The 27856-nt window shown below is 48.9% G+C and overlaps 1 protein-coding gene across 2 annotated transcripts; it reads left to right on the forward strand.

Annotated features, from left to right (window-relative positions):
* On the forward strand, positions 1-27856 carry LOC139230012 (histone-lysine N-methyltransferase KMT5C-like). 2 transcript variants are annotated; one of them, XM_070861729.1, is made up of 9 exons: positions 1-90; positions 7498-7634; positions 9438-9603; positions 10802-10911; positions 13235-13398; positions 16794-16813; positions 19057-19193; positions 19939-20120; positions 25232-27856. In XM_070861729.1, the coding sequence occupies exons 2-9, from the start codon at positions 7525-7527 to the stop codon at positions 26800-26802; spliced, it is 2460 nt and encodes an 819-aa protein (XP_070717830.1). In that variant the 5' UTR covers positions 1-90; positions 7498-7524; the 3' UTR covers positions 26803-27856. The 2 variants fall into 2 exon arrangements, with proteins under 2 accessions (XP_070717830.1, XP_070717831.1); XM_070861730.1 differs by lacking the exon at positions 1-90 and adding an exon at positions 484-679.

Genomic DNA, 27856 nt, shown 5'->3' on the forward strand with positions numbered 1-27856 from the left:
GGGCGCGAGGGGGGCGGGACCGGCCGGCAGCAGGTTTGTGTGAGGTGCGGAGGCACTCGCGATTGTCTTCCTTTGCTTGGTTAATAAAAGGTAAGTCTTGCGGGGATCTTTTATTTTTTTTTGCAATGCTTAAATGTTATTTTTAAAGTTTTAGGTTTTTTGGGGGAGGGGATGTCTTTTGGAACATTTAACAAAATAATTGCAGAGCCTGTAAAGGGGAATCTTAAGCTATTGCTCTTTGTTTACAAAAAGATACTGTCAATGTCCAGCAGATTCAGCCCTGTTTTTAAAGACTTGCATTTCTATAGCGCCTTTCGCAGCCTCAGGACGTCCCGAAACGCTTCACAGCCAATGAAGCACTTTCAGAGTGCAGTCACTGTTGTAAATGTGGGAAACGCAGCGGCCAGTTTGCGCACAGCAAGCTCCCACAAACAGCAATGTGATAATGACCCAGATCATCTTTTCCTTTTAGTGATGTCGGTTGAGTGATAAATATTAGCCCCAGGACACCGGGGAATAACGTCTCCTCCCCCTGCTCTTCTTCGAAATAGTGCCCGCGGGGATCTTTTGCGTCCACCTGAGAAGGCGCTTCACGGGAGCATTGTCGCATGAACAAAATTTGACACCGAGCCCACATAAGGAGAGATTGGGACAGGTCACCAAAGGCTTGGTCAGGGAGGTAGGTTTTAAGGAGCGTCTTAAAGGAGGAGAGGTAGAGAGGGAGTTCTAAAGCTAAGAAAGAAAGACTTGGATTTATATAGCGTCTTTCACAACCACCGGATGTCTCAAAACCCTTTCCAGCCAATGAAGTACTTTTGGAGTGTAGTCGCTGTTGTAATGTGGGAAACGCGGCAGGCAACTAGCGCACAGCAAGCTCCCACAAACAGCAATGTGATAAAGACCAGATCATTTGGTTTTGTTATGTTGATTGAAGGATAAATATTGATTATGATCTAGATTATGAGGGATTACATTTGGTTGATTGTGGGTGAAATATCGGCCAGGACACCGGGGATAACTCCTGTGCTTTTCTTCGAAATAGTGGGCGTGGGATCTTTTACATCCGCCTGAGACGGCAGACGGGGCCTCGGTTTTATGTCTCATCCGAAAGATGGCACCTCCGATGGTGCGGCAGTCCCTCAGCACTGCACTGGGAGTGTCAGCCTAGATTTTGGAGCGGGACTTGAGCCCACAACCCTCTGACTCAGAGATAAGGGTGCTACCCACTGAGCCACGGCTGACACTCTTACTGTCCTCCTTGAGTTTTAGAGATATCACAATTTCTCATTTTCAATTTCCTGACTTTTCTGTATCAGTTTTCTCCCCTGAGGGCGCTGTTTTCTGCTGGGTGCGATTGGAGGGATGCTGGTCCCTACTCACCTGCCGATATCCCATTCTCCACCTGTGAGCCTAGATAAACTTGCATTTATATAGCGCCTTGAACGTAGTAAAATGTCCCAGGGCGCTTCCTTTTTGACACCGAGCCACATCAGGAAATATTAGGACAAATGACCAAAAGCTTAAGGGGAGTCTTAAAGGAGGAGAGAGAGGTTTGGGGAGGGAATTCTAGAGCTTAGGGCCACGGCCGCTGAAGGCACGACCGCCGATGGTGGAGCGATGGAAATCAGGGACATGCAAGAGGCCAGAATTGGAGGTGTGGATAGATCTCGAAGGGTTGTCAGCGATGTTTCCTTTCATTGTTTTTTGGTTGCGCGGCCCATTCGAATTTCCGCGCAGGCGTGTTTTGTTTAATTCCAAAGCCGGTGAGCTGGCTACGTGCGACTTCCAGACAGACAGCACGCGCCTCAAAAGGAAGGTTTGTTGTCGGGCAGGAGGAGGTTACAGAGATAGGGAGGGCCGAGGCCATGGAGATTTGAAAGCAGTGATAAATGTTAGAATCTCGCTGGCTCCCGGTCCGACGACAATGTAGGTCAGTGAGCGCTGGGGTGATGGGTGAAAGGGATTTGGTGCAAGGGATTTGGTGCGAGTTAGGACGTGGGCAGCCGAGTTTTTGGATGAGCTCAAGTTTACGGAGGGTGTAAGGTGGGAGGCAGGCCAGGAGAGTATTTTAATATTCGAGTCTAGAGGTAACAAAGGCGTGGATGAGGGTTTCATCAGCAGCTGAGCGGAGGCAAGTGATACTATGGAGATGGAAGTAGGCAGTTTTGCTGATGGAGGGAATATGTGGTCGGAAGAAAGAAAGATTTGGATTTATATAGCGCCTTTCACGACCACCCGGATGTCTCAAAGCGCTTTGCAGCCAATGAAGTACTTTTGGAGTGTAGTCACTGTTGTAATGTGGGAAATGCGGCAGCCAATTTGCGCACAGCAAGCTCCCACAAACAGCAATGTGATAATGACTAGATCATCTGTTTTTTTTTGTTATGTTGATTGAGGGATAAATATTGGCCCAGGACACCGGGGAGAACTCCCCTGCTCTTCTTCGAAATAGCGCCACGGGATCTTTTACGTCCACCTGAGAGAGCAGAAGGGGGCCTCGGTTTAACGTCTCATACGAAAGACGACAGCTCCCTCAGCGCTGCACTGGAGTGTCAGCCTAGATTGTGCTCGGGTCCCTGGAGTGGGGAACTAAGGGAGGAGAGAGGACCTGATGAGTTGAGGTGGAGGTGACGAACCACCGAGGGGATGAGAAGTCGCTCGGTGCAGAGGCTGAGGGAGGAAAGCAGTGGGTGTCAGTGCACTGCTCAGCTGTAGGGAAGCGTTGCAGACAAGTCTGATCCTGTCTGCTTCACACCCGCATCTTCCAGCAAGCGCTCCCACTTCGGCCCATCGCATCCCGAGTCAGCCCTGTCGTGTCCCCGTTTTGGAATGTAGAACTTGCTACCACAGGAAATAGTCGAGGTGAAGAGCAGCGATGCGTTTTCGGGGAAGTACATGAGGTAGGCGGCTATGCTGTTAGAGCGGGAGGAGGCTCGTGTGGAGCATAAACACCATCATAGAGCAGTTGGGCCGAATGGCATGTTTCTGGCTGTACATTCTCTGCATCCGTGCCTTTATCACCTCCAGACTCGATTACACCCAATGCTCCCCTGGTTGTCCTTCCATTCCCCCTACCTTCATAAACTCTAGCTCGTCCAACACATTGCTGCCTGTGTCCTACCCCGCACCAAGCCTCACTCCATCCTTGCTGTGCTGCACTGTTTCCCAGACCCTCAGCTCCTGGAATTGAAATGTTTCAAGCTTGAATTTCAATCCTTCCGTGGCCTCCTCCTCTGTAACGTCTTTCAGCCTTACAGCCTTCTCGCACCTCGGACCGAAGTCTCCAATCCTCTAACTACAGCATCTTGTGCATCCTTCCCTGCGCAGTTGGTGGTCACCCCTTCCACCACCTCGGCTCTTTGACCAAGCTTTTAGTTGCCCCCGGGACAGCGCCTCTCGCGAGGGTCGGAACAGGGGGCGCTAAAGGTTTTGCAGCCGCTTGGCAAATTCAGTGTGCCGTTACCGGTGGTGCTGACGAGTATTGCCCGGAATACTCCACACCCCCCCCGGTATCGACCCACTTTAAAAATGTGTTTTGCGCTGTAAGCTGGTGGCTGACTGCCAACGCAAACCATTTCCCGCCGCTAAATTTATCCCCCGTCCGACATTAACGTCTCAAAAAAACCACCAACCTAATTTCCAGCCCCTAATCTGTCCTTGCACATGCCTCTGAAGCTCTTCCACATTAAAGGCACCACACAAACACATATTGTTGCTGGATCGCCTCGAGTGGGCGCTCCGGCCAGTATTCCGCTCCCAAACCCAAGGGCCCAGTTGCAGTGCTCCAATTGTACCCCGCTGAATGGACTAATTTTCTTTGGACAACATAACTTCTAAGAGGAACAGTGTTAAGAAGGAAGCCACAGAGTGGTTCTAATGGCCTGGTGGGTGTACACTACCAAGCAATAAAGAAGGGTTTGATCGCTTAACGAGCTGCTGTGGCTATTATAATTGGACCTCAGCACTCTGGACTGGGGAGGGGAGAACTCGTCCAGAGTTTACACTCCTATTCGGTCACCCTTGCTGGAAAGTGCAGCTATGTCAGCGTCCGGCTCAGCTGTATTGTCCTTCGCAGTCAAATAGTCGGACAGCACTCGGGGAGAAATTTGGTTGGATAGCGCCCTCCCCTGCGAGGGGGCGTTGAAGTGTTTGCAGCCGTGACACCGGCATTCACGCCGCTCGGCAAATTCAGTGTGCCGGTATCGGCCGGTACTGAGGAGTATCGCCCAGGAGATTAATGTCGGTGTGCAACACCCCCGGTAATTTGGTTTGTGCTGCACCCGTAGCGCCCCCCCCCTTGTGACCCCGCCGGAGAAAGCTGGTGTGCAGAGCTGTCCCGGGGGACTAAGGGAAGGAATGACTGCGTGAGGCAAGTGTGATGGATATTTTATTTTTGTTTTTACGATTTAACTTTTATTTGGGGTGAGTAATGTATAAGGAATGTTTTTTGTTCCGACTCTCTCTTTTGTTGGGGCGCTACGAAGTCGTCTCTTTAGCACGGGATATTCAGTTGCTCACCCGGCCCAGTGCCCTGAGAGAAGTGTGGAACGCTTCCCTTAGTGCTTCGCTCCACTGCCGGGACGCAACCACTGAACTATGTGGCTGCTGTCGCTATATTTAGCGACCGCCCAACGTTAACACCTCAAGAACCCTCCAACCAAATTTCCAGCCCGCAATGTCTAAGCTCGGAAATGAAAAGCGTCACTTAAGTGAAGTACTCATCATCATAGACGGTCCCTCGAACAAGGGTGACTTCCTTCCACATGAGTTCGCAGATGTTTCAATGAAGTACCCGATGTTCCTGTCCTGAACTCCAATTGAGGCGTGGATTTTTTTAACGTGGGGTGACCGTTGCACACCAGCCACCACACGGGCTCGACAGAGCCAGGTCTTGGTCCAGTGGCAAGGGTCAACAGGACGACTGACGACCAGCTCTGCTGCACGGACCTAGTGCGCGCACATATCGCACAGTGTGGGCTGGCCCGTGCTCTGTCCTGGGCCCTCGGCTCTTCTGGGCCCCGTACCCTCCTTCGCCGCACCTCCGCCACAATCCCTCACCGCCTCTCTGCCACAAAAACACTCGCCGCAACTCCGCCACGACCTCCCGTCGCACCTCCACACCAAATATTCGCCGAACCTCCGTCACGTGCTAGAGGGTTGCTGGCAGTCTCCAGTGCGGGGATCGCAATCCACCACAAAGCGGCATCTTCAGCGAAAAGATGTAGACGGCCTTCGAGAAGGTTTGTGCCACGATGTGATGGCCCATTTGAGTTTTGGGCTCGTGCCAGAGTTTATCTGCTTTTCTCTTGCCTGCCTCAGTGCCCCCGGTTTGTTCTCCGAAACCGGTCTCTGGCTCATCTATAAGGCGCTAGAAAAGTTTGGGCCTCAAGCGGAATGTTGCCTAATTGGCTATTGCGAATTATTCGTGCCTCTTTATGTTGCCTGGCTGGTGCGGCACCACAAAAGCGCTTAAAATGGCGCCGACCATTCTAGGACACTGCAGCCAATGTTCACGCAGCTGCTATCAACCCACGAACCAGACAGACGGAATCGTGGGACGCACGCAACGTAAAGAATCACTGACCCAATCAGCAGAGGTCCCTCCCTGGCTTCCACCTCCCTCGAAGGCAGTGAACAGCGCTCGACCCAATCCACACGGGGCACAGACGGTGCACCACAGGTGAAAGATGAGAGGCGGCCAGAAGTGTGGCCACGAGTCCCAGACCACTGAACACATCACGTCAACCTGCCCGCTGAGATCTGTTGCGGGAGGCACCTCATTTCTCCACTCGACACCTCAGGAGCCCATCGAATGGCGAGCCAAACAAGACATCCCATTATAAGCTTTTGGCGTCATACGAAAGTAGCCTTCACGCCTCAACCTTAATAATTGTGATGGGCTATTTGGCCACTGTGGAGCATCACAACCCTAATCCTGTCCTCCTTAATATACACGCGGCAAGGGTCACAGTGGAGGAAGAGCATCCGGGAGGGCACTGAGCACCTCGAGTCTTGTCACCGAGAGCATGCAGAAAACAAGCGCAGGCAGCAGAAGGAGTGTGCGGCAAACCAGACTTTCCTTCAACCAACGTCTGTCCCACCTGTGACAGAGACTGTAATTCCCGTATTGGACTGTTCAGTCACCTGAGGACTCACTTTCAGAGTGGAAGCAAGTCTTCCTCGATTTCGAGGGACTGCCTACGATGATGACGTGTAAGGACCTTTACTGTCAGCCGTGGCTCAGTGGGCAGCACTCTCGCCTCTGAGTAAGAAAGTTGTGGGTTCAAGTCCCACTTCAGGAACTTGAGCACATAAATCTAGGCTGACACTCCCAGTGCAGTGCTGAGGGAGCGCTACACTGTCAGGGGTGTCATCTTTCGGATGAGGCGTTAAACCGAGGCCTCCGTCTGCTTTCTCAGATGGATGTAAAAGATCCCACGGCACTATTTTGAAGAAGAGCACAGGAGTTATCCCCGGTGTCCTGGGCCAATATTTATCCCTCAATCAACATCACAAAAACGGATTATCTGGTCATGATCATATTGCTGTTTGTGGGAGCTTGCTGTGCGCAAGTTTGCTGCCGTGTTTCCCACATTACAACAGTGACTACACGCTAAAAGTACTTATTTGGCTATAAAGAGCTTTGAGATGTCCAGTGGTAGTGAAAGGCGCTATATAAATGCAAGTCTTTCTTTTGACTAACTCCCCCGTTCATTAACCCGGCAGCGCTGTCGTGCCTTATCTGCTATCCTGGCTCAGTTCCGTTAACTCTGCACAGAATGGGAAGTGAGCCTGAAAGTTTGTGTTCTGCATGGCTCAGGAGTGCTTCACCAGGATGTGTACTCAACTGAGGAATTGAGAAAGCTTGACTGTTGACGACAGTTTGTTTGCATTGTGTGACAAGGAGTTAGTTTGTTCGAAGAGTTTACAGTATCGAGCAGCTCAGAGCTTGGGAGCTGAACATTTATAAGTTTCTGGGTCTGGTGAAAGAAAAGAGAGATTTAGAGATCTGGATTTCATTACAGCTCTAATTATTTTTTTTTAAAAGACTTGCATTTCTATAGCGCCTTTCACGACCACCAGACGTTTCAAAGTGCTTTACAGCCAATGAAGTACTTTTGGAGGGTAGTCACAGTTGTTTTGTGGGAAACGCGGCAGCCAACTTGCGCACAGCAAGCTCCCACAAACAGCAATGTGATGATGACCAGATAATCTGTTTTTGTTATGTTGATTGAGGGATAAATATTGGCCAGGACACTGGGGATAACTCCCCCTGCTCTTTTTCGAAATAGTGCCATGGGATCTTTTACGTCTGCCCAAGAGAGCAGACGGGGCCTCGGTTTAACGTCTTATCCGAAAGAAGGCACCTCCGACAGTGCAGCGCTCCCTCAGCACTGCACTGGGAATGTCAGCCTAGATCTATGTGCTCAGGTTCCTGCAGCATGTTATCATTACTTTGTGTGGTTGTTTAATCTGATGTGTTCTTTCTAAATGCAGGAAACAACAGTATGGTGATTGCAGGACATGGAATCCATACGCGTGACAGCTAGAGATCTCTGTGAATATGATGATCTCGCAACGAGCCTGGTGCTGGATCCTTACTTGGGTTTTCAAACCCACAAAATGAACATCAGGTAAACGTTCGACAAATCAAGTCAGTGGCTTTTCTTCTTGTGTCAGCCGTGGCTCAGTGGGCAGCACTCTCACCTGAGTCAGAAGGTTGTGGGTTCAAGTCCCACTGCAGAGACTTGAGCACATAAATCCAGGCTGACACTCCCAGTGCAGTGCTGAGGGAGTGCTACACTGTCAGGGGTGTCATCTTTCGGATGAGACGTTAAACCGAGGACCCGTCTGCTCTCTCAGATGGATGTAAAAGATCCCACGGCACTATTTTGAAGAAGAGCACAGGAGTTATCCCCGGTGTCCTGGGCCAATATTTATCCCTCAATCAGTATAACAAAAACAGATTATCTGGTCATTATCACAGTGCTGTTTGTGGGAGCTTGCTGTGCGCTAACAGGCTGCAGCGTTTCCTACATTTCAACAGTGACTATACTTCATTGGCTGTGAAGTGCTTTGGGCGTTGTGAGGTCATGAAAGGCGCTATAGAAATGCAAGCCTTGCTTCCTTGGCTGTAGCCAATCTGGTTGAGCTCGGTCAACCAAAGGTCCACTGGAAATGTTTAAACTGCCTGCACTGATTAAATGATTTGATCGGATAGATAGAGAGAAACTCTTTCCTCAGGTGGGGAGATTCCAGAATAACGGGGCATAACCTGAAAACTAGAGATAGGCAGTTGTGGGTGCTGTCAGGAAGCACTTCTTCACACAAAGGGCGGTGGGACTCTGGAATAAAAACAACAAAATGCTGAAAACACTCCGCGAGTCAGGTAGCATCTGTGGAGAGAGAAACAGAGTTAACGTTTCAGGTCAATTACTTTTTGTCAGAACTGGAAAAAGTTAGAGATGTAACAGGTTTTAGGCAAGTGCAGAGGCAGGGAAAGGCGAAGAAAGAACAAAAGGGATGTTCTGGGAGCTTGCTGTGCACTAACTGGCTTCAGTGTTTCCTACATTACAACAGTGACTGCACAACAAAAAGTACTTTATTGGCTGTAAAGCACTTTGGGATGTCCTGAGGTCATGAAAGGCGCTATAGAAATGCAAGTCCTTCTTCCAGGAGAGATTAAATGACAAAAGGGATGATGGTGCAAGGGACCTTGTGCACAAATTGGCTGCTGTGTTTGCTTACATTACAATGGTGACTGCACTTCAGAAACACTGTGTTGGATGTGAAATGCTTTGGTACATCCTGAGGTCGTGAAGATGCTATATAAATTAAATAGAGCCTATATTCTCTAGTGTTTGGAAGGTGATTTCATTGAAACGTATAAAATTCATAAGGGGCTTCACAGGGTAGATGCAGGGAGGATGTTTCCCCCTGGCTGGGAAGTCTAGAACCAAGGGTCACAGTCTCAGAATAAAGGGGTCGGCCATTTAGGACTGCGATGAGGAGAAATTTCTTCACTCAAAAGGTTGTAATTATTTGAAATTCTCTACCCCAGAGGGCTGTGGAGGCTCAGTTGTTGAGTATATTCAAGGCAGAGATCGATAGATTTTTGGATACTAAGGAGATATGTGATCGGGCGGGAAAGTGGAGTTGAGGTAGAAATCATCCAGGATCTCATTGAATGGCGGAGCAGGCTCGAGGGGCCGAATGGCCGACTCCTGCTTCTCATTCTTATTTTCTTATTAAGTCTTTATTTTCTTTCGTGGCTTATGGCTGACTGCTGATTTCCTTTTGGTGAGACTGTATTTTAGTTGCCAACCATTAAGCCTTTGAGGATACACAGAACTTCTGCTTATTGTTTTGTTCTTGTTCGACTTGGGTGTAAAGTAACGAGTGTAATTCTCTACGCTCTGTGGTTATTTTCATTCTAGCAATCGACCCGCTGTAAGGAGACACCAATACCTCAGGGACATTCTACAAAAGTTTCTTAAGTCACGAGACTTGGAGACTGTGTATCGGGCCTTGACGCTGGGAGACTGGGCCTGGTATTACTTCCTGCACAAAACACCTCTCGAAGAAGAAATATTCAAAGCTCAGGTGAGTGAACAGGTGGATCTTTCGTTTCCTGAAGGTGCTGAGTCTTGTGGGGGTTCAAATGTTAGGTGTTGTAATGTATCTGCTTCTTGGGTTCTTTGCTTAAGAATTCATAGCAACACATTGCTATTAAGACTAATTGCTTTATTAGCATACGGTTTAACAATCACACTACACATTACCAGTTCATCCACCAGGCTCACAACCATCTGCCTCATTGTGGATCCCCCAAACCCAACTGGCTGGGGTTTTATTGAGTCGTGTGAACATCACTTGACTGGCTAAGCCACTCACAATGCAGCAGCTCAACCAACCTGTGAGCATGCTCGCAGGGTGCATACATTACAGCAGTCCTCGCCACCACGCCCAAGTGCCCAATCTTCGTGCATATGCCTAGACAGGATTTTGTAGACTATTCAACTGTGGAGGTCATCATTGCCACGCCCTATTCCAATCTTCACCCATCGTCCATACGTGGATTTTGCAAGACATGACAGGATGGGCGGGAAATAACCCCCTGGATGATTTTCTGTTTCTTTGTTCCCTCCTCCCTAACTACAAGTGCTGTGGCTCAGTGGGTGGCACTCTCGCCTCCAGGTCAGAATGTTGTCGGCTCAAGCCCCACTCTAGAGACTTGAGCACAAAGATCTAGGCTTACACTCCAGTTGGTTATGAGGGAGCGCTGCACTATTGGAGGTGCCGTCTTTCAGTTGAGACGTTAAACCGAGGTCCTATCTGGTGGACATAAAAGATCCCACGGCAATATTTCGAAGAAGAGCAGGGGAGTTATCCCTAGTGTCCTGACCAATTATTTAAGATCCGGCATGATCTTATTGAATGGTGGAGCAGCCTCGAGGGGCTGTGTGGCCTTACAACAGTGACCACACCCCCACGCATACCCCCCACACATCCACACGCCCCTCCTACACCCCCCCGGACTAGTGGATTGTCGTAAAAACCCATCTGGTTCACTAATGTCCTTTAGGGAAGGAAATGTGACTGCAGACACACAGCAAGGTGGTTGACTCATAACTGCCCCTGAAATGGCAGCTCACCAACTTCTCGAGGGCAATCAGGCATGGGTAATAAATGCTGGCTTTGCCAGTGGCACCCACATCGCGTGAATGAATAAGAAAAAAATAATTTACTGTAGAAATGTTTTATTTATTTGTTAAACTCCTGACTTCTGGCCTTGATTTAGGTATTCCGTTACCTTCGAATATTCCTACCTGAAAGTGGCTTTGAAATTCTACCGTGTAATCGATATTCTTCAGAATCCAACGGAGCCAAGATTGTGTCCTTGAGAAAGTGGTATGTTTCTTTGCCTTTAATATGATACAAGCCTTGGAGTGGATGGTGTCGTGGGCTAAGACGTTGGCCTGTCTCTTCTGTAACTTGGGTTGAAGTCCAGCCAGGCTAATAGAAAAAACGTGTCAGCTTTGCTCAGTTGGTTGCACACGTGTCTCTCTGTCAGAAGATCACGAGTTCAAGTCCCACTCCAGGACCTGAGCACCAAGCCCAGGCTGACGGTTCAGTGCAAATGCTGCACTTTTGGATGAGATAAAACAATGGTCCTGGCTGCCTGTTCAGGTGGACACAAACGATCCCATGCTGCAATTCAGAAAAGAGCAGAGAGTTCTCCAAAAGCAAAATACTGCGGATGCTGGAATCTGGAATAAGAACAGAAAATGCTGGTAATCTCAGCGGGTCAGGCAGCATCTGTGGCGAGGAAGCAGAGTTAACGTTTCGGGTCGATGACCCTCCATCAGAACTAGAGAATTCTCGAAGTCGTCTGGCCAATATTTATCCCCCAGCCTACGTAACTAAAAAGAAGATATTATAAGAACATAAGAAATAGGAACAGGAGTAGGCCATATGGCCCCTCGAGCCTGCTCCGCCATTCAATAAGATCATGGCTGATCTGATCATGAACTCAGCTCCACTTCCCTGCCCGCACCCCATAACCTCTTATCTCTTTATCGTTTAAGAAACTGTCTATTTCTTTCTTAAATTTATTCAATGTCCCAGCTTCCACAGCTCTCTGAGGCAACAAATTTCACAGATTTACAACCCTCTGAGAGAAGAAATTTCTCCTCATCTCTGTTTTAAGATCATGCCCTCTAGTTCTAGTCTCTCCCATCAGTGGAAACATTCTCTCTGCATCCACCTTGTCAAGCCCCTCATAATCTTATACATTTTGATAAGATCACCTCTCATTCTTCTGAATTCAAATGAGTAGAGGCCCAACCTACTCAACCTTTCCTCATAAGTCAACCCCTGCATCTCCAGAATCAACCTAGTGAAACTTCTCTGAACTGCCTCCAATGCAAGTCCTTCCTTAAATACGGAGACCAAAACTGCACGCAGTATTCCAGGTGTGGCCTCACCAATACCCTGTATAACTGTAGCAAGACTTCCCTGCTTTTATACTCCTTTGCAATAAAAGCCAAGATTCCATTGGCCTTCCTGATCACTTGCTGTACCTGCATACTATCCTTTTGTGTTTCATGCACCAGGACCCCCAGGTCCCGCTGTACTGCAGCACTTTGCAATCTTTCTCTGGTCATTGTGCGCAGATTGGCTGATGCGTTTCCTACATTACAACAGTAACTACACCTCAAAACTACGTCATTGGCTGTAAAGCGCTGAGAGACAATCCGAAGTTGTGAAAGGTGCTCGTCTTTTTATACAAAAGCAAAATACTGCGGATGCTGGAATCTCGATTAAAAACAGAAACTGCTGGAAATTGCCCATCCCTAATTTGGCAGTTGGTCATTATCCCTCCATTCACACCCTATCTTGACTAATGCTTTTCTAATTCCTGACATTCCCATTTCAATTCGGCCCATCATCCCTTTTGTCTCTCTAATCTCTCCTGCCTTCCACCCTATCACAGACCTTCCCTTTTGTTCTTTCTTCCCCTCCCCCTTTCAGTACTTGTTAAGAATCTGTTCATCTCGAACACTTCAGTTCTGACGAAGGGTCATCGACCCGAAATGTTAACTCTGTTTCCTCTCCACACATGGTGCTGGGATTTCCAGTATTTTCCGACTTTTTTATGATTGCCTACTGGGGCATCATGTCAGCTGGAGCTCACCGAGGAAGCTTGCAACTGGCCACAATGGCACATCTTTGGCATAAGAACAAATTAACCCTAGGCTGCTTTTTCATACCACGTTTCTATTTTTCCTCCCAAAGTGGATAACTTCACCTTTCTCCACATTATATTCCAGTTGCCTTGTACTTGCCCACTCACTTAGCCTGTCTATATCCCCTTGAAGCCTCTTTGCATCCTCCTCACAACTTACATTCCCACCGAGCTTTGTATCATGAGCAAACTTGGATATATTACATTTGGTCCCCTCATCCAAATCATTGATACCCTGGATGTGTGTGTTATTTTATCCCTCCCTCACACTGAGGTGAAGAGGCCAGTTGTAGGGCCCTTGCTACATCCTTGACTGGGCTAAGCTAACTCCGCAAAGTCTGTGCATCCCAGGATCTTTCTGGTTTGCACAAAACAGTGCATTTACCAGCCGAGCCACTGGGGTTTGTGCGGTAATGTCTTGGAGCAGCTTTCCCCCGACCCCAAAACACCACCTGTTTAATCAGCAGTTTGGTTCTTATTCAACAGGAAGGAGAATGATAAGATCGAGCTGCTTGTCGGCTGCCTGGCAGAACTTTCCGAAGAGGAGGAATCCCTCCTGCGCCCAGGGGAGAATGACTTCAGCGTGATGTACTCCACCCGCAAAAAATGTGCCCAGCTCTGGCTGGGGCCTGCTTCCTTCATCAACCACGGTATGTGGATAACTGGCCTTTTACAGGGGAAGGGAAATCGGAGGGGAGGTACTTTTTGTCAAAAGTATTCCGCCAATTTTATTTGATATAATTAAACACTTCGAGAAATCTTCTGACTTTTTTTTTTGAGATATAAATGATCTTGGGGAGATGTGCCAGGTCTGGGTGCCTCTGCTTTGCTCACTCTGTGACATGTCACTGACAAGGACCGAGATGAGGAGAAACTTCTTCACCCAGAGAGTGGTGAACCTGTGGAATTCTCTACCACAGAAAGTTGTTGAGGCCAATTCACTAAATATATTCAAAAAGGAGTTGGATGTAGTCCTTACTACTAGGGGGATCAAGGGGTATGGCGAGAAAGCAGGAATGGGGTACTGAAGTTGCATGTTCAGCCATGAACTCATTGAATGGTGGTGCAGGCTAGAAGGGCCGAATGGCCTACTCCTGCACCTATTTTCTATGTTTCTATGTTTCTTTAGTGCTCTGAAGTGGCTCCACTGGTGCAATGTATCCATTGAACATTGCACGCTTGGGTTTGAATCCCATCTTCGTCATTATTGTGTTAAACTTTGACGCTTCTGGTTGTTTACTGAAAGAGTTGTAGAGCTGTCGCATTGCGAGTGGCTTAGCCAGTCACGTGATGTTCACAAGACTCAATAAAACCCCAGCCAGTTGGGTCTAGGTCATCCACGATGAGGTATGCAGTTGTGAACCCAGTGGATGAACTGGTAATGTGTAGTGTGATTGTTCAACCTTTGTTAATAAACTAACTAGTTCTTAATAGCAATATGTTGTTATGAATGCTTAATACATTCATGAAGCAAATACATTACAATTGGAAACAGTGAATCCACGGCTTTTGTCCAAGCCCCGGGGCCTAACCCAGAGCTAGCTGACCCCGAAATGCCTCTATAGCAGCTAGTGGCCCAGCTTAAGAACATAAGAAATAGGAGTGGGAGTCGGCTATTCAGCCCCTCGAGCCTGCTCTGCCATTCAATATCATGGCTGATCTTCGACCTCAACTCAACTTTCCTGCTTGATCCCCATATCCCTTGATTCCCGCTAAAATTCTATCGATCTCCGCCTTGAATATACTCAACGACTCTGCATCCACAGACCTCTGGGGCAGAGAATTTCAAAGATTCACAACTCTCTGAGTGAAGAAATTCCTCCTCAGCTCAGTCTTAAATGGCCGACCCCTTATCCTGAGACTGTGCCCCCTGGTTCTAGACACTCCAGCCATGGGGAAACAACCTCTCAGCATCTACCCTGTCAATCCCCCTCAGAATCTTATTACAGCACAAAGCCTCAAGGTGATCTTGGTCCTATTTGACCACGGAGCCATGATCTGTCTTTGGATTTTCTTTGCTTATAGCTACCATTTACACCACAGGCATCTAACTAGGATGTAGCCATGATATAAAAAGAAGATAATGTGCGTATAGAAATACCAGTGGAAACACAAGTCCTATCTTTGCTGGCCTGTTGTCCTGATTTCAGGACGGTAAAGTTTGCGCCCGGGAACAGTTTGCGCCTCAGTCATCAAAATTGGGCAGCTGGGCCCCGAGTGTGGGGCGGAGCGCTAAGGGAGGCGTTACACACCTCTCTCGGGGCACTAAGCTGGCTGAGCATGGGAAAATCCCGAGCTAAACAGCCGGCCTTGGAGCACTCTAAGTGAGGCCTGGAAGAAAACAAAAAACCTGAAAAACCCACCAAAAACATTCCCAATAAATAACTCACGCCACCACAACATAAAACAGTTTAAAGAAAAAGAAGAAAAAAAAATCACACTTGCCTGAGGTCGACATTACTTACCTCACTGTGGCCGCGACAGCTCAGAACGCCTGCTTCCACAGACGGTCCCAGCAGGGCGCTCTACAGAGAGCTAATGTGTTGCTATGAATTCGTAGGCAAAGAACCCATGAAGCAAATACATTACAGAAACTTCAGCAAAGCCCATTGGAAGTCTCGGTAAACCACATCATCGGGCTTCCCGCAGTCCACTTGGGATGTAACTTCCTCAAAGAAGTCAAGGAGGTTTGGTCAGGCACAATTGAGCCTTTCTGAATCCCTATTGGTTGCTGTTTACTAGGTCATTATTGTGCAGATTATCCTCACATATCCTTTACTCCTAATAATCAATACTACTGTACACTGTACTGTACATCGTTATAGGCAGTCCCTCGGAATTGAGGAAGACTTGCTTCCACTCTAAAAATGAGTCCTTAGGTGACTGAACAGTCCAATACACAGTCCCTGTCACAGGTGGGACAGATAGTCGTTGAGGGAAAGGGTGGGTGGGACTGGTTTACCGCACGCTCTTTCCACTGCCTGCGCTTGATTTCTGCATGCTCTCGGCGATGAGACTCGAGGTGCTCAGCGCCCTCCCGGATGCACTTCCTCCACTTAGGGACTCCCAGGTGTCAGTGGTGATGTTGCACTTTATCAGGGAGGCTTTGAGGGTGTCCTTGTAACGTTTCCTCTGCCCACCTTTGGCTTGTTTGCTGTGAAGGAGTTCGAGTAGAGCGCTTGCTTTGGGAGTCTCGTGTCTGGCATGCGGACAATGTGGCTTGCCCAGTGGAGCTGATCAAGTGGCTCAGAGAAATGGGCCATGTACAGTAGACACCTCAAGTCGCAGGAGAAATACCACCAACGATGTCTCCGCAAGATCCTGCAAATCCCCTGGGAGGACAGATGCACCAACGTTGGCGTCCTTGATCAGGCCAAAAACTATACTGTACACCATACTGAAGTAAGGCTAATGAGTCTATAGCAATGTTCCCTCTAATTTTTTCTGGCACCGCGCAGCCTCTTTAAGAGGCTGTGCAGGCCACATAAAATAATGCGCATGCGCGGTTTTTACATTGCGTGGGATCCCTGGAGTGCGCAACTGAAGGGGAACGTTGGTATGTAGTTGCCGGTTTTGTTCACCTTTTTGACAATGGGCATCACACTAGCATGTTTCCAGTCTACTGATATCTCCCCAGTGGCTATCGCCTTCCTCTTAATGATCGTTGATGTCTCTCCGATCTCCTCCCCGAGTCTCTTTCAGCACTCTGGGATAAATATCACCGAACCCTGGGGATTTATCTGTCTGGAACCCTTTAGACGTTCCACCTTCCATCTAATTAATGTCGATCCTTTAAATGAACCAAGTGAATTTTGCATTCAACGCTGTTCTGAATCAAGGTTTACTGTATTAAAATGGTGAACTTGATTCTCTTACTGTTCTAAACAGACGTTAGAGAGTGGTTGCATCATCAGAGTCAACAAATGTATTACTTGCAAACCAGGCATTGTGCTCAAAAGTTTCTATTTTTTTTGAAAGGTGCATGTTTGAATAAAGTTAATTGTATTAATATATTTTTTTTCTCTTTTCTCTCTGTGTCCCGAAGACTGCAGATCAAACTGTAAGGTAAGAGAGCGGTCATTCTCTCAGCGGGTTTTATACTGTCGGAGCAGCAGCCTCGTGTTGAACTAGGGGATTGTCCTGTCACTCTCAGCGCCACACTCAAATCATTTTCAAATCATCGTCAAATTCATATCATTTTAAAATTTTACTCATTTTTTTTCCAACCCCTCACAAAGTTGCCAACTCGCGTTGGGAGTGTCAGCTTGGCTCTGAATCAGCAGATTTGGAGTTCAACCCTGCAGCACACCTGAACACAATAATAGACATCATAGAACTTTACAGCACGGAAGGAGGCCATTTTGGCCCATCGTGTCCACGCCGGATGACAAAGAGCTATCCAGATAATCCCACTTTCCAGCTCTAGTTCCGTAGCCCTGTAGGTTACGGCACTTCAAGTGCACATCCAAGTACTTTTTAAATCTGGTGAGGGTTTCTGCCTCTACCACCCTTTCAGGCAATGAGTTCCAGACCCCCACCACCCTCTGGGTGAAGAAATTTCCCCTCAAACCCCCTCTAAACCTCCTACCAATTACTTTAGATCTATGCCCCCTGGTTGTTGACCCCTCTGCTAAGGGAAATAGGTCCTTCCTATCCACTCTATCTAGGCCCCTCATAATTTTATACACCTCAATCAGGTATCCCCTCAGCCTCCTCTGCTCCAAATAAAACCAAAGAGATAATCTATCTCAGCGTGGTACTCGGGGAGTGCTGCATTGTCTGAGTTGCTGTTTTTTTATTTTGAATGAGATGTTTTAGCAGGTGGCTCTGTCTGCCTGTTTAAGAACATAAGGAATAGGAGCAAGATTCGGCAATTTGGCCTCTCGAGCCTGCTCCGCCATTTAATAAGATCATGGCTGATCTGATCTTGGACTCAGCTCCACTTTCCTGCCCGTTCCCCATGACCCTTGACCCCCGTTTAGGTGGATATAAAAGCAGTTCAAAAAATTACTTCTACTGACCAACACAGGCCGGGACCGGCTTTTGCAATGTTAAAGTTCGCATGCGCGGAGCTGTCAATAGGGATTGCATGCCATCCCCCCCCAAAGAATGATGGGAAACATTGCTCCTAGCCAACATTGTTTCCTCTTGCAGTACTACCTAAACCGAGTAACAGGCCTTCACCTCACTTGCTGTTTTTGTGCTTGGATAATTGGCTGCCATGTTTGGCTACAAAAGATTGAGGCCTTCAGTGCAAAAGTAATTTGTCGGCTGTGTTTTGGCACGTCCCGTGGATCTGAAAAGATTTTAATTTGCTCACTTGGTGTTCGTACACGAGCGCTGGTAATTAGGAGCGCTACTCCACCCCCCCCACATACGATAAAATGCATTTATATCGCGCCTTGAACGTAGTAAAATTTCCCAAGGAGCTTCGGAGGCACATTATCAGCCAAAATCTGACACCAATCCCTGCTCTGTGCGGATCTCGGGTGAAGATTAAACAAAAGGATGTTGGAAATATGAAAATACACAGCAAGTCTGTCAGCATTTGGAAAGACAAGATGAAGTTTTGGATAGGGACCCTTTATTGGAGCCTTGTATATCATCCGATACTTCACACTTTTTAAACCCAGGTTTTTAAACCCATTCACAGGTTATTAAACCCATTTCCTGCCTTTACTGGGACTCGAGATCTGTTTTTATTTCAATTGTGATCAAAAACAGCAACAACTAGTATTTATACAGCGCCTTTAGCGTAGCAAAACATCCCAAGGCTCTTCACAGGAGCGTTATCAGACAAGGTTTGACACCAAGCCACATAAGGGGATTTTAGGGCAGGCTTGGTCAAAGAGAGGGGTTTTAAGGAGCGTCTTAGAGGATAGAGAGGTTTAGGAAGGGAATTCCAGAGCTTACGGCCTCGGCAACGGAAGGCACGGCTACCGATGATAGATGGATTGAAATCGGGGATGCACAAGAGGCCAGAATTAGAGGAGCGCAGAGATCTCGGAGTGTTGTCGGGCTGGAGGAGATTATTGTTTTGAGGAGCGTCTTAAAGGGGTAGAGAGGCGGAGAGGTTTAGGAAGGGAGTTCTCGAGACAGCACAGCTAAAAGTGGAAAGTCACGGCAGAAGGCAGTCAAGGGTTCTGGGGAGTGGGCAGGGAAGTGGAGTTGAGGCCAAGATCAGATCAGCCGTGAGCTTACTGAACGACTGAGCAGGCTCGAGGGGCCAAATGACCTGCTCCTGCTCCTGTTTCCTGCTGCTTTGTGATTCACATCCGTCTCGTATTTCTCTTTCGTTTCTTACACAGTTTGTTCCAACTGAAGGCGACCGGGCGTGTGTCAAAGTGCTTCGAGACATCGATCCCGGAGATGAGATCACCTGTTACTACGGTGACAGTTTTTTTGGTGAAAACAATGAGCTGTGCGAATGCTACACGTGTGAAAGGTGAGGAGTTAAAATAACCCTGAGTTTTTCCCTAGGCCGCCTCATCCAGTGTCAGAAACCTTAAGTTGAACGCAACTATTGCAGTGGCTTTTGCCGTCACCATACATTTTAGGCTGGCTTTTGGCATTATATTGAAGGGCTATGCCAGCACCCATTAACTATACACCAGCAGCAATCAACACCTCCCTGGGAACTAGTGAATGATCAGAAATCCAGTAATGAAGACCCATTTTTTATTATTATTTTTTTTTAAAGAGTTGACCTTTACATTTTACGTGTCAGCTGTGGCTCAGTGGGCAGCACCCTCGCCTCTGAGTCAGAAGGTTGTGGGTTCAAGTCCCACTCCAGGGACTTGAGCACAAAAATCTAGTCTGACATTCCAGCGCAGAGGTGAGGGAGTGCTGCACTGTTGGAGGTGCCATTCTTTTGGATGAGACGTTAAACCAAGGCCCCGTCTGCTCTCTCAGGTGAAAGTAAAAGATCCCATGGCACTATTTCGAAGAAGAGCAGGGGGAGTTATCCCCGGTGTCCCAGCCAATATTTATCCCTCACTCAACATCCCTAAAACAGATTATCTGGTCATTATCACAGATAAATTGTGGGAGCTTGCTGTGCGCAAATTGGCTGCCGCGTTTCCTACAACAGGGACTACAGTTTAAAAAAAATACTGCGTTGGTTGTAAAGCACTTTGGGACATCTGGTGGTCGTGAAAGGCGCTATATAAATGCAAGTCTTTTTTTTCCAGGCGAGGAGAAGGAGCCTTCAGGATGAAGAAGCGTGATGTTGAGATGGACGCCCTCTGCAAGTACGGACTGAGAGAGACGGACAGTCGCTTGAGTCGTATGAAAGAGAAGGGCAAAGGGAGACGGCCCAATGCAACGCGTGTTGATTTGTACCAGAAAACCCCCGAGAGGCCGCTGTGGCAGAGTGAGTACTGTCGCGGAAGAAGTTTATGCTTCAATCCCTCCATGGCCTCGCCCCCTCCCTATCTCTGTAATCTCCTCCAGCCCCACCACCACCCCCGAGATGTCTGCGCTCCTCTAATTCTGCCCTCTTGAGCACCCCTGATTATAAATGCTCAACCATTGGTGGCCGTGCCTTCTGTTGCCTGGGCCCCAAACTCTGGAACTCCCTGCTTGAACCTTTCCACCTCTCTACCTCTCTCTCCTCCTTCAAGACGCTCCTTAAAACCTACCTCTTTGACCAAGCTATACTAATTTCTACTTATGCAGCTCGGTGTCAAATTTTTATCGCATAATACATGTGAAGTGCCTTGGGATGTTTCGCTACGTTAAAGGTGCTATATAAATGCAAGTTCTTCTTATTGGGAGGGTCAGGATATCTGGATTATGGCTCTGTTGCTGGGCTGGGGGTGGGCAATGCAACATTCAAAAAGGTTCTCTGAACCGGGAGTCTCCTTTCAACAATAGTTGAGCACAATAAAATTAATCAGCGAGTTGAAACCATTACTGTTCACAAGATAATTACGGATTAGGAAGATCATTTGGCTCATTGTAACATCTTGCAGCATCCAAATAATTCTGAAATGTTTTGCAGGGTTTTCATAGAAACATAGATATAGAAACATAGAAAATAGGTGCAGGAGTAGGCCATTCGGCCCTTTGAGCCTGCACCGCCATTCAATGAGTTCGTGGCTGAACATGCAACTTCAGTACCCCATTCCTGCTTTCTCGCCATACCCCTTGATCCCCCTAGTAGTAAGGACTACATCTAACTCCTTTTTGAATATATTTAGTGAATTGGCCTCAACAACTTTCTGTGGCAGAGAATTCCACAGGTTCACCACTCTCTGGGTGAAGAAGTTTCTCCTCATCTCGGTCCTAAATGGCTTACCCCTTATCCTTAGACTGTGACCCCTGGTTCTGGACTTCCCCAACATTGGGAACATTCTTCCTGCATGTAACCTGTCTAAACCCGTCAGAATTTTAAACGTTTCTATGAGATCCCCTCTCATTCTTCTGAACTCCAGTGAATACAAGCCCAGTTGATCCAGTCTTTCTTGATATGTCAGTCCCGCCATCCCGGGAATCAGTCTGGTGAACCTTCGTTGCGCTCCCTCAATGGCAAGAATGTCCTTCCTCAAGTCAGGAGACCAAAACTGTACACAATACCCCAGGTGTGGCCTCACCAAGGCCCTGTACAACTGTAGTAACACCTCCCTGCCCCTGTACTCAAATCCCCTCGCTATGAAGGCCAACATGCCATTTGCTTTCTTAACCACCTGCATGTCAACCTTCAATGACTGATGTACCATGACACCCAGGTCTCATTGCACCTCCCCTTTTCCTAATCTGTCACCATTCAGATAATAGTCTGTCTCTCTGTTTTTACCACCAAAGTGGATAACCTCACATTTATCCACATTATACTTCATCTGCCATGCATTTGCCCACTCACCTAACCTATCCAAGTCACTCTGCAGCCTCATAGCATCATCCTCGCAGCTCACACTGCCACCCAACTTAGTGTCATCTGCAAATTTGGAGATACTATATTTAATCCCCTCGTCTAAATCATTAATGTACAATGTAAACAGCTGGGGCCCCAGCACAGAACCTTGCGGTACCCCACTAGTTACTGCCTGCCATTCTGAAAAGTACCCATTTACTCCTATTTGCTTCCTGTCTGACAACCAGTTCTCAATCCACGTCAGCACACTACCCCCAATCCCATGTGCTTTAACTTTGCACATTAATCTCTTGTGTGGGACCTTGTCGAAAGCCTTCTGAAAGTCCAAACACACCACATCAACTGGTTTTCCCTTTTCCACTCTACTGGAAACATCCTCAAAAAATTCCAGAAAATTTGTCAAGCATGATTTCCCTTTCACAAATCCATGCTGACTTGGACCTATCATGTCACCTCTTTCCAAATGTGCTGCTATGACATCCTTAATAATTGATTCCATCATTTTACCCACTGCCGATGTCACGCTGACCGGTCTATAATTCCCTGTTTTCTCTCTCCCTCCTTTTTTAAAAAGTGGTGTTACATTGGCTACCCTCCATTCCATCGGAACTGATCCAGAGTCTATGGAATGTTGGAAAATGCATCTGCTATTTCCAAGGCCACCTCCTTAAGTACTCTGGGATGCAGACCATCAGGCCCTGGGGATTTATCGGCCTTCAATCCCATCAATTTACCCAACACAATTTCCCGACTAATAAGGATTTCCCTCAGTTCCTCCTTCTTACTAGACCTTCTGACCCCTTTTATATCCGGAAGGTTGTTTTTGTCCTCTTTAGTGAATACCGAACCAAAGTACTTGTTCAATTGGTCTGCCATTTCTTTGTTCCCAGTTATGACTTCTCCTGATTCTGACTGCAGGGGACCTACATTTGTCTTTACTAAACTTTTTCTCTTTACATATCTATCGAAGCTTTTGCAGTCCATTTTAATGTTCCCTGCAAGCTTCCTTTCTTACTCTATTTTCCCTGCCCTAATCAAACCCTTTGTCCTCCTCTGCTGAGTTCTACATTTCTCCCAGTCCCCGGGTTCGCTGCTATTTCTGGCCAATTTGTATGCCACTTCGTTGGCTTTAATACTATCCTGATTTCCCTAGATAGCCATGGTTGAGCCACCTTCCCTTATTTATTTTTACGCCAGACAGGGATGTACAATTGTTGTAGTTCATCCATGCAGTCTCTAAATTGCCCATCCACTGTCAACCCCTGAAGTATCATTCGCCAATCAATCCTAGCCAATTCACGCCTCATACCTTCAAAATTACCCTTCTTTAAGTTCTGGAGCAGAATTACATCTCTGGTTAATTCAAAATATTCCAAATAATATCCCCGCATTAAAAGCTGGTTTAAAGGTGTGATAGAGGTTATAGGCACCTCGTCCTCTCTCTGGAATCTATCCCGGTATGTGCACAGGGACCAATTCACTATCAGAGCTCTCACTTATAGTTACTGGCCCACATTGAGCGGGCGCTGTCGATATACTGGGCATCTCATTCACATTTAAACCTGGATCAAACCCGCACCGTCAGATACCCCTCTTTAAGTTCTGGACCACCTCCACTACTCTTCCAGGAAGTCCATTTCTTACATTGAGTCCTAAATTTGCCTTTCAGCTGTTAGCTGTGGCTCGGCGGTCATCGTTCTCGCCTCTGTCAGAAGGCTGTGGGTTCAAGTCCCCACTCCAGGAACTTGAGCACATAATTCTAGGCTGCCACTCCCAGTGTAGTGCTGAGGGAGTGCTGCAATGTCGGAGGTGCCGTCTTTCAGATGAGACGTTAAACCGAGGCCCTGTCTGCCCTCTCAAATGGACGTAAAAGATCCCACGGCACTATTTCGAGGAAGAGAAAGGGGAGTTACCCCGGGATAAATCGCTCAGTCAACATAACAAAAAAAAAACAGATTATCTGGTCCTTTATCACATTGCTGTTTATGGGAGAGACTCTAGAGCTGAGGGCTTTAGCAGCTGAAGGCACAGCCGCCAATGGTGGAGCGATGAATATCGGGGAAGCCAGAATTGGAGGAGTGTAGAAATCTTGGAGGGTTGTAGGGCTGGTGGAGGTTCCAGAGATAGGGAGGAGCGAGGCCATGGAGGGATTTGAAAGGATGAGAATTTTTAAATCGTGGCGTTGCTTAACCAATGTAGGTCAGCAAGCACATGGGTGAACAGAACTTTGCGCGAGTTAGGATACGGGCAGCAGAGCTTTGAATAAACTCAAGTTTACGTTGGGGGAGGCCAGCCAGGAGAGCAGTGGAATAGTCAAGTCTGGAGGTCACAAAGGCATAGATGAAGGTTTCAGCAGCAGATGAGCTGAGGGAGAGGTAATGTTACGGAGGTGGAAATAGACGGTGTCAGTGATGGTGTGGACATGTGGTTGGAAGCTCGTCTTCAACTCGAGGTCCTAAAATTCCAACGAAGGCAGCAGTGGAAATGCTATAATTGGCACCAGTATCCTTGTGATGTAGACGAGGAGGAAAGTAGTGCAATTTAACTGCAATGCAGTCAACCCGACTGGATTGTGCATGTGAATGCAAAGTGAGGCCAGAATCACCTTAGCTGTGATGCCCTCCTTGGTCTAATAGCCTTCCAAACCTCACTGTCTTGCTTGCAACAACAACAACTTGTATTTATATAGCGCCTTTAACGTAGTGAAACGTCCCAAGGCGCTTCGTAGCAGTGTTAGGCGATAAAAATTTGACACCGAGCCACATAAGTAGAAATTAGCGCAGGTGACTAAACGCTTGGTCAAAGAGTTATGTTTTAAGGAGCGTCTTGAAGGAGGAAAGAGTGGTGGAGAGGTTTAGGAAGGGAGCTCCAGAGCTTGGGGCCAAGGCAACAGAAGGCACAGCCACCGATGGTGGAGTGATTATAATCAGGGATGCTCAGGAGGGCAGATTTAGAAGAGCGGTTGTGAAGCTGAAGGAGATTAGAGATGGGGATTGGCGAGGCCATGGAGGGATTTGAAAATAAGGATGTGAATTTTGAAATCGAGGCGTTGCTTAACCGGGAGCCAATGTAGGTCGGCGAGCACAGCGGGTGATGGGTCAGCAGGACTTGGTGCGAGTTAGGACAAGGGGCAGCCAGGTTTTGGATCACCTCCAGTTTATGTAGGGTAAAGTGTGAGAGGCCAGCCGGGAGTGCGTTGGAATCGTCAAGTCTAGAGGTAACAAAGGCAGGGATGAGGGCTTCAGCAGCAGATAAGCTGAGGCATGGGAGGAGACGGGTGACTTTATACAGGTGGAAATGGGCGGTCTTAGTTATGCTGCGGATATGTGGTCGAAAGCTCACTTCAGGGTCAATTGTGACACCAAGGTTGCGAATAGTCGGGTTCAGCCTCAGACAGGAGTTAAGAGAGAGGGGTGGAGTCAGTGGCTAGGGAACGGCGTTTGTGGCGGGGACCGAAAACAATGCACATCATGATTGGACACATGGGTGAGGGACCAGCAAGATTAATGCCTTCAGGGCAAAAGAAAACTGGCTTTGGGACCTCACCTTGTTGGGACTCCCTAATGCTTGCTAAATCTTACGGCTATTTTTTTTTTTTTTAACTTCAGCTTCAACCGCAAGGCTCTCCTTAACTTTGAGGAGGAGCAGACGAGGGAAATGGAGACGGCGGACCCCGCGGAGCGCCCGCTCAAAGTCGGCGTCCGCGCTTTCGTCGGCGGTGCTGCAGCCGCAGAACTTCCAGGACGGCAGTGGGAAGGAGGTGGCGAGCGACCGAGGCGCGACGGAGCATCTGCGGAATGGCAGCAGGACTGCCTGTGGCGGGGGGGAGCCTGGGCCGCAAAAGCGGACGGGGGAAAGACTTCACCGCGGCTTCGGGTACACCTCGACGTTGCAGCTCCAGCCCACGGCGAGGAGAGTTGACCCCGGCGCGCCCGAGACTTTCCTGGGGCCAGACGGCGTGGCCCTGAAGCACTTGCGGGTGGACTTGTACGACTGCGCCGATCTCGCCGGGACGCTGACCCATCTGAACGAGTCGGCCACACGGAAACTTGGGCGGTATTTGTGGGACAAACCGGAGGTAGACTCGGACCCCGCTGCCTCTCGGCGGCCAGAAGAGATGACCAACCCGAAAGCTCCTGCAGGCACCAGTCGAGTCCCAGCCTGCAAGCCCAACCCGAGAAAGTCGTCGAAGGCAACTTGGAAGAATTTGATTGGTCTCGGTTTACCGGCTGAAGCGAACGCTCCTTCGCCGCACCAAGCTCCTTCGCCCAAACCGCAGAGCACAAATGTAGCCCGCCCTCCAGGCCAACGTCCTCTTGATTCGCAGACGGGCAGCGAGAGGGTGTCTGGCAGCACGGTGACGAGGAAGAGGCGGCGAAGGAGGCGGAAGAGGGCGCTGAAAAAGAGGGCGAATCAAAGGCGGAAGAGCTCGCCAAGCCCGGAGACGTTGCCGAGGAGAGCGTTCGGTTTGACCCATTTCGTGAAGATAGATTTGAGCAAGGACGCGGTCCTGGTAACGAGCGTCAAGAACGAAGCACCGCGCTCTGCGCAGAGCAACGCCAGCCCTCAGCAAAACTGCCGTCGGGGCGCGGCGGACGAGAGCGCGGCGGAAATGCGCGACGTCCGCGTGGTGCTGGAGGACATTTCGAAGCTCTGCGAGTCGGCCACGCGCACGTGGTACGTGCGGAGGAGATTGGCCGCCAGGCTGAGCGTGGGAGGAGAGGGAGGGAGCGGCTGGCTGGATCCCAAAATGGGGTCGCGGGTGGCGGGCGGCGGAGCGCTGAGGACTGTGCGCTGCGCTCGGCCGTGCGCCCCGGGGAACCAGCGGGCGGCGGGCGCAGCGGGACTGGGGCCCGGCGGCGGGCGCGCGCCGACGGCGGCCGCAGCAGGACTGGCGGACGGCCCGAGGCACGGCGCTGCCCAGTGCAAGCGGGCCCGCCGTTTCCCCGGCTCCGCGCAGGACACCAGGGCGCGCGGCGCGGCGGCGCCGGGTCCCCCGCGGGGCGGACCGTGCGGCGAGGGCGTGCTGGCCCACAGCTGCTTTGTCTCTGCGGTGGAGGATGGCAAAAGGCCTGCGGCTTTCACTCCGTTCGCTCGGTCCAAACGCCTGCGTCTGGTGGTCAGCAACGGCTCCATCGACTTCGACATCTCCTCTTCGACCAGCGAAGATTCCGTCTGAGTATTACGTCGGGGCAGGACGTGGGTTTTTTTTTTTAAAATTTCCCTCAAGGAATCTTCTGTGGAAACCGGGAAAAATTCTATTTCTGATCTTTCCCACAGAGACACGGCGTAAAATCCCCCCCTCCTGCTTGTGTTACTGGTTAGCTCAGTGGTTGCTGTCGCCCAGTTTGCACAATGATTTTTTATCACTTTGTGACGGTGGAGCTGTGCTTGACCCTGCCCCCATCACTCCCCCCCCCCCCCCCCCCCCCCCCGCCAAGGTCTGAATCTGAACCGTACCGAACTGGAAGGCCCAAGGGGCTTTGGCACCCGGTCTGCGGATGGTGCCTGATCTCAACCGGGTCAGGGGCGATCGGCCTCTGAGCCGTTGGCGGAGGGCAGGGGAGAATCCGCTGGGGTGCCCTCCGTGGTCAAATAGGCGACACTTAAGGTTAACAGGGCCCTTAGGCGAGATGCTCGAGTCCTGCAGCTGTACCCCAGGAGTTATGAGGGGACAGTGGAAGGTGGGTTGGGGGAATGGAACATTAGAAGAACCAAATAAATCGCTGTGCAAACTAGGAAGTGGCTGTTACCAATGTTCCCTTTAATTTTCGGGGGAGGGGGGGTGGGGTTGATGCGGCCCCTTTAAGGTGCTGACCGACCCATTCAGAATACCGTGCGCTGTCGTGGTTTTGCCCCGTTAAGCCGGAGAGCCGGCTGCGCGGGAGCCCCAGAGCACTGCGCGGCTGCACAGCTGAAAAGGAACATCGGCTGTGCCTGTCCTGCTGGGTGCTTTGGGCAGTGGGTTAATAAAGCAAGTAGCTCATGAACTGGCAAGTCATGTTGCCAATAAGGAACAGCTCGCAAAAATGTGAGCTTTGTTTTTGAGCTTTATTTCTGAGTATTCCTTTTTAAATAGAATCTGAAGTACACTCTCACACCTTCTCGACTCAGTCCCAGGGACAAAGCTTCGTATAACCTCAGGATAACAACTTCTGGTGCTTATCGGTTGGTTGATGTGCTTCGATTTCCTTCCTCATAAGAAAAAAGTAAAAAAATGTTTTTCTTCAAAA

This window comes from Pristiophorus japonicus, chromosome 19 (assembly GCF_044704955.1).
Source record: "Pristiophorus japonicus isolate sPriJap1 chromosome 19, sPriJap1.hap1, whole genome shotgun sequence".
NCBI lineage: Eukaryota > Metazoa > Chordata > Chondrichthyes > Pristiophoridae > Pristiophorus > Pristiophorus japonicus.